The 12,219-nt window shown below is 42.0% G+C and overlaps 1 protein-coding gene across 15 annotated transcripts in view; it reads left to right on the top strand.

Moving 5' to 3' along the window:
• The window catches only part of LOC127933864 (inactive dipeptidyl peptidase 10-like), a 53,529-nt gene extending 42,045 nt beyond the window's left edge, over positions 1 to 11,484 (top strand). For 2 of the 15 annotated variants that reach the window (XM_052530902.1, XM_052530892.1), the window contains exons 19-25: positions 4,303 to 4,497; positions 5,726 to 5,792; positions 6,381 to 6,480; positions 9,300 to 9,358; positions 9,428 to 9,500; positions 10,449 to 10,522; positions 10,632 to 11,484. In XM_052530902.1, coding sequence (XP_052386862.1) covers positions 4,303 to 4,497; positions 5,726 to 5,792; positions 6,381 to 6,480; positions 9,300 to 9,358; positions 9,428 to 9,500; positions 10,449 to 10,522; positions 10,632 to 10,769 — 706 coding nt within the window. In that variant the 3' untranslated portion in view covers positions 10,770 to 11,484. Of the gene's footprint in view, positions 1 to 613; positions 653 to 730; positions 839 to 912; positions 1,005 to 2,106; positions 2,155 to 2,380; positions 2,503 to 2,598; positions 2,644 to 2,739; positions 2,839 to 2,942; positions 3,013 to 4,302; positions 4,498 to 5,725; positions 5,793 to 6,380; positions 6,481 to 9,299; positions 9,359 to 9,427; positions 9,501 to 10,448; positions 10,523 to 10,631 lie in introns of all 15 variants that reach the window. The other 13 variants (XM_052530908.1, XM_052530905.1, XM_052530903.1 and 10 more) reach the window with 12 other exon arrangements.
• Positions 11,485 to 12,219: the final 735 nt, after the last annotated feature.

Genomic DNA, 12,219 nt, shown 5'->3' with positions numbered 1-12,219 from the left:
ACACACACACACACACACACACACACACACACTCACACACACACTCACACACACACACACACACACACACACACACACACACTCACACACACTCACACGCACGCACGCACACACACACACACACACACACACACACACACGCGCGCACACACACACACACACACACACAAACGCACCATCACACACACACACACACACACACACTCACTCACTCACTCACTCACTCACACACACACACACACACACACACAAACGCACCATCACACACACACACACACAAACGCACCATCACACACACACACACACAAACGCACCATCACACACACACACACACACACCCACACTCACTCACTCACTCACATACAGACACACACACACACAAACGCACCATCACACACACACACACACACACACTCACACACACACACTCACTCACTCACACACAGACACACACACACACAAACGCACCGTCACACACACACACACACACACACACACACTCACACACACACACACTCACTCACTCACACACAGACACACACACACACACACAAACGCACCGTCACACACACAGCTGTGTGCTTGTGATGATGATGGTGTTGTTTCTTTTCAGAGGCATGAGGAAACATCAGACATTTGGCTCTCCAGACAGGTGAGTGTCCACTAGATGTTTGCATCATGATCTTCTGTCTCTTGAGTTTAATCTGGTGTCCCTCGGCTGCTTCTGCAGAATCAGGAGCCGTTCTTCTCTCGAGACGGCAGCCGTTTCTTCCTGACGGTGCCGGTGAAGCAGGGAGGACGAGGAGACTTCCAGCATGTGGCCATGTTCACCTCTCAGGTACAGACACGGCAGCTCCGAGCGGCGCTTCTGCATCTGTGTGTGTGATCTGTAGCATGTCTGTGTTTCTTCAGGCGCGTGCAGATCAGAACGAGCTGCGGCACCTTACATCAGGAAACTGGGAGGTGACGCAGATCCTGGCTTACGATGAAAACAGCCAGAGCATGTGAGTAAAGCATCCAGGACTTCACATGAAACCCAGACCTCTCTATAGACAACATGCATTTCCATCCAATAATGCAAACCTGGTCTAACTGTTGCCTTGTCCAAACACCAACACTTGAGAGAGTGTGCACAAGACTGTCCCAGATCGCAGTCAGGCAGAAGCAGTGATCGTCAGGCGTATGTTTCAGTGAAGCAGGGTTCTCTGATCAGCAGTGAATATGCCCCGAAGAAGAAACCCAGGAATTAACAGATGATTGAACTGCTTTCATTGATTCAGCATGACTTTATATGAGTTCCTCTTATGATTTTCATTATGATAAAGTACATCTATAATGCAATGCTATTTGACATAGTCTTTTTCACTGTTTAGAATAATATGAAATATGTTGTGTGCATTATTCTGTGTAAGAAGCCACATCATCTCACAGAAGAATTGATTTCAAATACTCGATTGACTTTATGAAATGAGTTTGGAGTAAAAGGATGTTATTAAATGTGGTATTTTCATGTGCTCTCAGATGGAGCAGCAATTACTACACGGAGCCGTAGTTCACTGACAAGCCACGCAACAGCTTTCATAATCGCAGAAAGATTTTTTGGATTCCATAATTGTGTGATTATATAGTCAGCAATTTTTTTTTGCATAGCTTGTCAGAGAACTACAGCTCTGTGTAGTAAATCCTGCTCCATCTTTTACATTGTGGTAAAAAAAATATAGCCAGAATGCACAGTAAATCGTAAAGTGTCTGCTAAATGCATAAATGTAAATGTATGGAGATTTACTACTGATCACAGAACCGGCTTGAGCAGATCTGCATGACAATCACATTTGATCAATCGTACAGCGCTATAAAAAATAATTTGGTAGAAAAGCAAGTTACTCTTTTTATAGGTGCAAAGATGAGTAGTGGTAATATTTATTTTTTAAATGTGTCCCATCAGGTAATGAAAAGTCTGACACACACTTGTGGGCTTCATCCTCACTTGAACACAGGAAATACCTCATATAAGCAGTCAAGTGCTCAAGTGTGTGTATTTGGATGAAGGGTTACGTGATCACAGTGTTTTGAAGGCACTTTAAACGTCTGTCTGATCTAATGCAGATTTTTCCTGAGCACCGAGGGCTCCTCCAGCCGCCGGCAGCTCTTCAGGTGAGATCACGTGTGTTCGTGTCCGTTTCTCCGTTTGCAGAAAACACTTAGCAAACTGGACCAAACAGGTGAAACGTGTTAGAAGTTTTAAGAAATGTGTCATTGTTTCAGTAACTGTATGAATGGTGTCATGGCAAAATCAGTCCAAATGCATCATTTATAGTGTGTTTGCAATCAAGAAAATCTGCAGGAATGCAGGCCACTGATTGGTCCGTTCTGTGTGCAGTGTGTCCACAGTGGGCCTGTTTCCACGCCAGTGTTTGACATGTGAGCTCAATAAAGCTCACTGCACGTTTTTCAGTGCTGACTTCAGCCCCGCTAATCAACATGTCCTGCTGCACTGCAAAGGTATGATGGCGTCTATTATTTACTCTTATAGTGCTGACCTTTCACCCCTTGTCAAACTAGCACAGGCTGTGGTTGAAGTGTTTGGTTTTCCTGCAGGTCCAGGAGCGCCGACAGTTTTCATACACACTCTGAACACGGCCAGTGCGTCTTCATTATTTGCATTAATTCTTCTGTACATCTTTCCACTGTGTTCTGCGTTAAAAACTCTAATCATGTGTTGTGTTGATGTCTCTTCAGATTATTATGTCCTGGAGAATAACTTTGTGCTGAGAGCTGCTCTCAGATATAAACGCATCCAGTTGCTGGAGTACAGAAGCGTCCAGACTGACCACTTCGGTAACACAGCTCAGTTAGTGCTGGAGCTGCTGCACTGAAACACACTCTAATGCCCTTCAAGATATTTGATAGATCTTTTGTCTGTTCTTCATGTGATTTTACAGAATTGCCGCTGAAGATCTCCTATCCACCCGATTTCTCTGAGTCCCGCACTTACGCCCTTCTGCTGATGATGTAAGATCTGTGTGAGTGTGTGTGTATGTTTTTGTGACATATGTGTGTGAGTGAGTGTGTGTGTGTGTGTGTTATATTTTGTCTGGAGGACTGAGAGAAATACACATCATATGACTGGAGAATTAGAACATTTCTCTTTGCTCGACCATAAGAGTCAGTGAAAGACTCGTCTTAAGCAGAAATTGTGTTTGTGGATTTGGAATTGAACTACTGGTTTCGTCTGGTCAGAGGAGAACTGACCCCAACTGAGCCTGGTTTCTCCCAAGGTTTTTTTCTCCATTCTGTCACCGATGGAGTTTCGGTTCCTTGCCGCTGTCGCCTCTGGCTTGCTTAGTTGGGGTCACTTTATCTACAGCGATATCATTGACTTGATTGCAAATAAATGCACAGACACTATTTAAACTGAACAGAGATGACATCACTGAATTCAATGATGAACTGCCTTTAACTATCATTCTGCATTATTGAGACACTGTTTTCCAAATGAATGTTGCTCAGTGCTTTGACGCAATGTATTTTGTTTAAAGCACTATATAAATAAAGGTGACTTGACTTGACATGACATTGTCCCTCATCCAGATCACTGAAGTCAGAATCTCCTTCATCTCTCCTCTGATCTCTGCTCATTGTCTGCATCTCACACCATTTATAAGCTTGACGTAAAGCAACTGGACATTTAATAGACATTTCCAGGAGCACCTGCAGTATTTCTGTCTCTGATTTTCTCCACTGAATCATCTGACCTGTACACTGAGACTCTCATTGTTTGGGTTTTTAGAATAAATAACAGATGCTGATATACAGCAGTGATGCAAACATTGTGATTGGTAGTTTGCCCTAAACCAATATGTCAGTAACAAGCAAAAAGAAGTCTCTTTGAATTGTCATGTTTTTTGGAAATGTTTGTGGACTACTTTCACATATACAAATACCTCTATGCTTTACTTACAGTGGACAGAGGTTTTGTTCATCTGGCACTGTTAGACCTGTTCATTTGCATTGGTTCACGAGGAGTAGTTTTGATTTAAAACCTTGTGATGTGCAGATAATGAGGATTTTTAAAGAGAAATATCCACTGAACAACTGTCTGTGAGTAGATATGGTCAACACACTTGACCAGATCCAGGAGTGGCATGTATTTTATATCAGACGTAGATCACGAAGGCTCGAAGATGGAAGTGAGAATACGCTGATGTGTTTCGTCTGTGTGTTAGTGATGCTGGTCATCAGGCGAAAGAGCAGTCCTGCACCAGTCTTAGTGTTGATCAAGGTTTTCTCTGTGTTTATCAGTGACACTGCCCCCGGTGGTCAGCAGGTGAATGACCGTTACTCACTGGACTGGGACTCGGTGCTGGTCAGTTCAGACAATGTCATCGTAGCTCGTCTGGACGGCAGGGGAAGTGGCTTCCAGGGTCAGAAGGTGTTACAGGAAGTGCACAGACGCCTGGGATCCGTGGAGCTGCAGGATCAGCTGCTCGCCGTCGAGTAAGAACAGTTACCTGCTTTTCTCCTTCTGTCAGTTGATCAGAATGACACAATGCCACTCTCATGCTCTGTTTGGGTGATCTACACACATGGTGGTGAATAGGTATACACCAATATCAGTATTGTCCTGATACTGGGCTCCTGTACTTGTACTCTTAAAAATGCCCCGATACCAAAAGCTGATGCTACATAGTGTGGTGTGTACAGAGCTGTGTCCAGAAAAAGAAACACCGATAACAGAACAACAGAGATTAGAATGAAGTGATTAGAGATTAAGGATGTCTATGAAGTACATGTAAGTAATTAATACAATTCAATAAACATTGAATATTCACTCCTGTATAGCTGATGTGCACGAGCTGACAAGCAGAGTGCGCAAAGTGGATTGAGTGAAAATCTCACAGTTCATCACTTGATAGATTGTAGTTCGGTTGGAAATGTCTAAAGCAAGCAAGCAAAACAGTGTACAGGTTACTAGAGTTATTTGAGAGCGAGCGAGAGAGAGAGAGAGAGAGAGAGCGTCAGAGAGCACTCACTCCTGTTGCATGATCTTGATTGCTGTTCCCTCCATTAGCACATGCATCTGAATTTAAACTAAATAGTAAATATAAAACAAACAAAAATTATAGGGGCCTTGACAATAAACAACATTTATATTAAACCTCAAGCATACACGATTACGGCAAAAGTGAGATTAGCAGACTGTGTGAAATGCTCTAGGCTGGAAGTGTCTTCTGCATCAATGCAAACATGTGTATGTTTAACTTGCTTTAAAGTTATGTTTTTTATTTGTACACGAAGGTCCGCGTATAGTGTGCGTGATGCAAATGACATCACCAAAATAGTACGTATAATGTATAAGGAGTGGATCCCTGCATCACAGTATTGAGCTGCTGCAATGGAGCATATCTAATGCACATTTAGATGAACAGTGAAAGTAACAAAAGCTTATACAGGTATAATTAAAGTCTGGAAATAACTAAAAGAAATATCTGTTTGCTAACTGAAGCCAACGAACATTGTTCAAAGAAGATTGTTCTTCTTCTTATTATTATTATCATAATTATTATTTTGTCTCTGTACCCAATATTTGTAAAATAATAATAATAATAATGTGAAAATACAGCTAATCAGCTAATACCAAAAATGAAAGCATCAGTATTGGACTCATTCTGAAAACAGTTGTATCGGTGCATCCCTAGTTGTGAAACATGCTAAGGGTGTCAAGCTTTTCTTCCAGGTACCTGCTGAAGTTGCCGTACATCGATCGAACCCGGATTGGTGTGTTTGGCAGGGTAAGACTCAATCAAGTCAAGTCAAGTCTGCTTTATTGTCCATTCTTCCACATGTACAGTACATACATACAGAGTGCATACAGATAACTTTAACAGTAGAGCCTAAAATCTAGATCATATATAAAATGTAGATACAACTTTACAATAAGGGAATGTAAAAAAGACATATAATAAAAATAAAGTTAAAGAAAGCAGCGCAAGGCAAAAGTTCGGGAGTGAGTTCAGCTTCCTGACAGCCTGGTGGATGAAGCTGTCCTTCAGTCTGCTGGTCCTGGCCTGGAGACTCCACAGCCTCCTCCCTGATGCAGCAAGCTGAAGAAGCTGTGTGATGGGTGAGTGAGTGGGATCACCTGCGATGCAGAGGGCTTTGCGGGTGAGACGAGTTCTGTAAATGTGCTGGAGGGAGAGGAAAGACATACCAATGATCTTCTCAGCTGCTCTCACTATGTATTGTAGAGTCTTCAGCTCTGCAACAATATCAATGGGTAATTATACTGTAATTATACATCACTCTCGGCTGCTGTAACAGAAGAAACACCGATGAAAACCGTCAGGTATTTAAACCCCTGTGTTTGTGTCGTTCTGCAGGGTTATGGAGGCTATGTCGCACTCCTGCTGATTAAATCCACGGAGAACCTGTTTAAATGCGCAGCAGCCGTGTCACCTGTAACGGACTGGAGTCTGTATGGTAAGTTACTGATGATATTGTGATTATGTGAGGTTTTGCACTGATGTGTATCACGAACCTCAGAACAGTTTCACACTCGTGACTCTGTGGTACTTTGAGAGAATCTGACCTCACTTTTTGTTCCTCCCCCCTCTCTCCATCCCCCCTCTTTCATTCCTCTGCGGTTGTCAAGGGCCAGTGTTAATAAATCTAGATTTAATTTAAATAGACAATATAGTCACTTCGTTTCATCACAGAGCGCTGGGCACTTTAATGCGCTGTATGTTTAATTGGCTACATTCATACTCAAAGCTGGAGGGCGCACTCATACAGAAAGTCCAAATACTGCCGCTCCATGTATAAGGGCAATTGCGAATCTTGAAAGTGAACTAAAATGAATCTTGCATTCAAAGCAGTTTTGTGGCTCCTGATGCCTGCAATTTATGGACATTGTAATTACCCAATGATATTGCTGCGACAGACATGATTAAAATATGTATTTTCCTCCCATCTCCTATTTATTCCCTTGAGGGGTTCCTTACACATCATAACCATATATTTGTCATTATTAAAATATATATTACAAGTATTTTATAAGAGTTATTGTAAGGTTATTGTCCAGCAGTGTATTTTATTTCTTAAAGAGATAAAGGTTTTTTTGTTTGTTTTCTTTTTTGTCAATTAGACATACATAAATAAATATTATTAGGCCTATTATTATTACTACATTCGACATTTCTGTCCCCCTCACTTCTGAAATGATTGCCACTCCCCATGCCTGGTAACATAACTGAATATAACACTTTAGCTATATGCCATGTTATCTTTATTTGGGAACAATGTGTTGCGGCTCCACGTTAATTTTATTTGGTGGGAAAGGGGTCAAAATGGCTCTTTTGACTCGAAGGATGGAGAGCCCAGGATAAGAGGATATTCGCCTAATTCTGCATTTAAACGGATCCTACTGTTTTGGCTAATTTTAGGCCTATTTCCAAATTGCCTTTCCTTTCTAAAATTTTGGAAAAGATTGTCTATTCCCAGCTCATGGACTTTATAAATGAACATAATATTACTGAGACTTTCCAATCCGGTTTTAAAACATTACATAGCACCGAATCAGCACTTTTGAGAGTCTTTAATGAAATTTTTTTAGCTACTGACTCTGGCCACTGTGTTGTCCTTGTACTTTTAGATTTGACTGCTGCTTTTGATACAGTAGATCATGAAATACTGATTACTCGTTTTGAGCAGTGGGTGGGCATCAGTGGTACAGCGTTAGAATGGTTTAGGTTCTACTTGTCCCAGCGAACTTTCTGTGTTGGCCTTGCTGACTTTGTTTCCTCGACTGCTCCCTTGTCACATGGGGTGCCACAGGGCTCTGTGCTTGGCCCTCTCTTATTTTCCATCTATCTACTCCCACTTGGTTCAATTCTCAGGAAGCATGGTATTTATTTTCATTGCTATGCAGATGACAGTCAGATCTATGTCCCTCTTAGAAAGTCAGACTCCTACTGTGTTAAGCCTCTGCTAGCATGTTTACATGACATTAAGGCCTGGATGTCTCTTAATTTTTAAAATTTTAATGAAAAAAAGACAGAAGTAATGGTCTTTAGTGGTAGTGGCACTTCTGTGACCCCGTTGGTTGATCTGGGTTCCTTAGCACAATATCACAAGCAAATAATTACTAATCTAGGGGTAAAGGTGGACACTGACCTTAAGTTTGAAAACCAGATTAAAGCCGTAGTGAAGTCCAGCTTTTTCCAGTTAAGGCAGCTGGCAAAAATTAAACCAGTCCTCCAGAAACAGCACTTTGAGACAGTAATTCATGCCTTTGTGACCGCTCGGCTGGACTACTGCAATGCACTTTATTTGGGGGTTAATGGGTCCTCCATTGCCCGTCTGCAACTGGTTCAAAATGCTGCTGCTCGCCTTTTAACTGGCACAAGAAAGTATGAGCACATTTCACCTATTTTAGCTTCACTCCACTGGCTGCCTGTGCATTTTAGGATTCAATTTAAACTACTCTTATTTGCTTTTAAAGCCTTGAATGGCCTTGCCCCACCGTATCTCGCCGAGTTGCTGCACCCCTACAACCCAGCCGCTCTCTCAGGTCAGCTGACCAGCTGCAAACCTTGTGTTATTTAAACTGTGCTATATAAATAAAGCGGATTGGATTGGATTGGATAAACAATTAATTCTCTGCTGGTGGCTCATTCTACAAGACAGTGACCATCTGATCTGGATTAAGAATTTGAGAATAATGTTTAACAATAATAATAATTTGCATGATTTTATGTGATATGAGCTAACCGATCCGACACTTTTTTCCTCAGTTGGCCAGATAAAACATGGCAGACTTGCTTGCTTACTGGTTTAGATGACAATATCCGGTGAAAGTTCTTATTAGGGTCATATATTCCAAGACGTAGGCTAAGATCTGTTATTGTGAAGTACAGTAAATATCCACACTGGTGCCACACGTTCACCTCAAAACATTAGATTCATCCACACTGGAGCTGTGCCAGAGCACAACCCACGCAAGGAAGATAATTAGGGACAGCTGCAATTTTCAAACAGAGATGGCGACAGAGAGGCTACATTTACCGACTGCAGCTTTACATTTATGCATTTAGTACATGCTTTTATCCAAAACGACTTATAGTGCATTTCTCTCTATACATTTTATTTATTTATTTATTTATTTATTCATTTTTACCAGTATGAGTGTGTCCCTGGGATCCACAGGAACAATGTTAAATATTAATGGAGGTGTCTATACAGTGTCATTTATAAATAAATCTCTCTCTCTCTCTCTCTCTCTCTCTCTCTCTCTCTCTCAGCCTCGGCCTTCTCTGAACGCTATCTGGGTTTCCCTCTTCAGGACGACAGCAGATATCAGGTTGGTGCTGGCTAGTTGTTTTGGACTGAAATGTGTTTGAGATGTTAGTGACAGACTGTGTGTCTCTAGTTCTCTAGTGTGCTGCAGAATCCACAGGGTTTCAGAGAGCAGACACTCATGCTGCTGCACGCCACTGCAGACGGTCAGTTACAGTGTGTGTGTGTGTGTGTGTGTGTGTGTGTGTGTGTGTACAGGTGCATCTCAATAAATTAGAATGTCGTGGAAAAGTTCATTTATTTCAGTAATTCTACTCAAATTGTGAAACCTGTGTATTAATTTAATTAAGTGGACACAGACTGAAGTAGTTTAAGTCTTTGGTTCTTTTAATTGTGATGATTTTGGCTCACATTTAACAAAAACCCACCAATTCACTATTCATTATTCACACTGAGTTGAATTGCTGAAATAAATGAACTTTTCCACGAGATTCTAGTTTATTAAGTGTGAGTGTGTGTGTGTGTATGCATGAGTGCGCGAGCGGACGTGAGTGTGTGTGTGTGTATGCATGAGTGTGCGAGCGGACGTGAGTGTGTGTGTGTGTATGCATGAGTGCGCGAGCGGACGTGAGTGTGTGTGTGTGTGTATGCATGAGTGCGCGAGCGGACGTGGGCATGTTTTTGTATCATATCAGGACACAACTCTGTATAATGACATGGGTATGACACAGGTATTACAAGGAGAGGGTGACTTATGAGGACATAACCCATGTCCCCATTTTTCAAAACGCTTATAAATCATACAGAATGAGTTTTTTTTGAGAAAGTAAAAATGCACAAGTTTCCTGTGAGGGTTAGGGTTAGGTGTAGGGTTGGTGAAGGGCCATAGAATATACAGTTTCTACAGAATAAAAACCATTACACCTATGGGATGAACACACTTTACACAAACGTGTGTGAGTGTGTGTGTGTGTGTGTGTGTGTGTATGCATGAGTGCGCGAGCGGACGTGAGTGTGCGTGTGTGTGAGTGTGTCTTGCTTGTTACTCTTGTAACTTTTTTTGGATACTTGACTTGATGGCGCTACATTCACAATAGAAATGACCTCTCAAAGCGGATCATATGATAATTTGACTCAAATTCTTTTTCCTGTAGCTAATGTTCACTTCCAGCACACGGCCGAGCTCATCAAGAACCTGGTGAAGGTGGGAGCGAATTACACACTGCAGGTACTGAACGCTGACGATGGACATGTGTTTCAGAATCAGTGTGTCTGTGTTTGTCAGTGCTTGACTGTGGCCTTGTTTGTTGATGGTTTTCTGGATGGTTGTTCTTCAGATTTATCCAGACGAAGGTCATTTCTTATCCAAGAGCAGCCAGCGGCATGCAGCTTCAACACTGAGCAGCTACTTCAGATCCTGCCTGCAGGAGGATATGCTTCCCATCAGTGAGGAGGAGGAGGAGGAAGAAGAGTAGAGTGAAGATGAGATGCAACACAGAAGCATCTGCTGACACACACACATACACACATCAGGACAATAAAACACACTGGACAAGCATCCAGAGAACACTAATATAAACAGAGAGAGCCAGGAGTGTGTGTGTGTGCGTGTGTGTTTGTGTGTGTGGGTGTGACAGAGAGTTTCTGGCCTATGGATCATTATCGCTGGAAATGGATTTGAATATTTCACATATCATAAGTCACATTTTTTTGGCGGATGCATTGGCCGATCACAGCACAGACTGCCCGGTGGAGCTGCTTCAGTCAGCCATTGCATGGTCCTTTTACTCAGCTTCACTTCTTTTGCCACTCTCTGTCCCTCTCTGTATGTTGTCGCCTTCCAGAGGAGTTGCGTTTCTTACCGTTTCTTCATTCACTGAGAAGAAGTCTAATTCCAACCGTTAAAGCTGGAGGATATTTGTCGAGAGAGCAACGCCCCGCCAGCACACGTGCATGATGCTGTGTGTAAGTGCAGTGCATTGTGGGATGGTGCTGCTGTGTGCTGGTCAGAAGAGGGTGCACAGATGTGTTTTTGGACATTCATCAGACAGATCCACTTAGACTGTTTTGGATCAGTTTATTTGTATAGCTGACTGTTTAGTTTTACTGTTGGTGGGGGGTTTGGGTTGATTGTTATTGTCTTCTCATTAAAACAGTCATGTCTATAAATAAACAGCTAGTCCCAAAACAGCACAATTTCATTTTGATGTGCTATATTTTACCATCCGAGTCACACAGCCAGACCATCAGCTGGATCTAGTGCTGGCATCAGAATGACGGACACATTCACAGATGGACTGGAGGGAATGAATGCAGCATACTTCAGCCCAGTTTTTGGAAAAAGACACGCTTTGATTTGTATTACTTTGGATGTCTGTTATTTCTTTAAAATAGTTGGGACTAGGTTGCTAGATCAGGAATCTGTCCTGGGCCTGTTGGTGTCACTCTAAAGCTGTCTGACCTTGCTTTCTTTGGCAGCGAGCAGTGACCATTCTCAAACTCATAACTGTTGATCATAAAATATTTCCAAATCTGTAGGATTGTCCCTGTAACTCATCCACTGGCCTTGGAAAGATAAATGAATACTGACACAAAACCATCAAACTGCTGCTTAATTTAACATGTCAAGTAGTTTATATCAAGACAGGATTGCTGAATTCCTAGCCAGTGGCAGTGGAAACATTTACATGGGTTTCGTGCTGAAAATGATTCACTATGAACCTGGTTATACACATAAAGCAAATTGCATTGTCTAAGTCATGTCACCAATACAGATGTGTCATTACAGCTTCACAGTGTTAATCAAGAAACTAGTGGGTGACACTTTAGAATACTGTTCCATCATTAATGAATAACCATAAGAACACATGAGTAACACAATATTAGCACTCTCGTAACTTCTAGTATCTAACAAGAAACTAAGGT

The sequence above is a fragment of the Carassius gibelio genome, chromosome A18 (genome assembly GCF_023724105.1).
Source record: "Carassius gibelio isolate Cgi1373 ecotype wild population from Czech Republic chromosome A18, carGib1.2-hapl.c, whole genome shotgun sequence".
Lineage (NCBI taxonomy): Eukaryota > Metazoa > Chordata > Actinopteri > Cypriniformes > Cyprinidae > Carassius > Carassius gibelio.
Note: the sequence above shows the minus strand (reverse complement) of the source record. Positions and strands in the feature narration are given on the sequence as shown.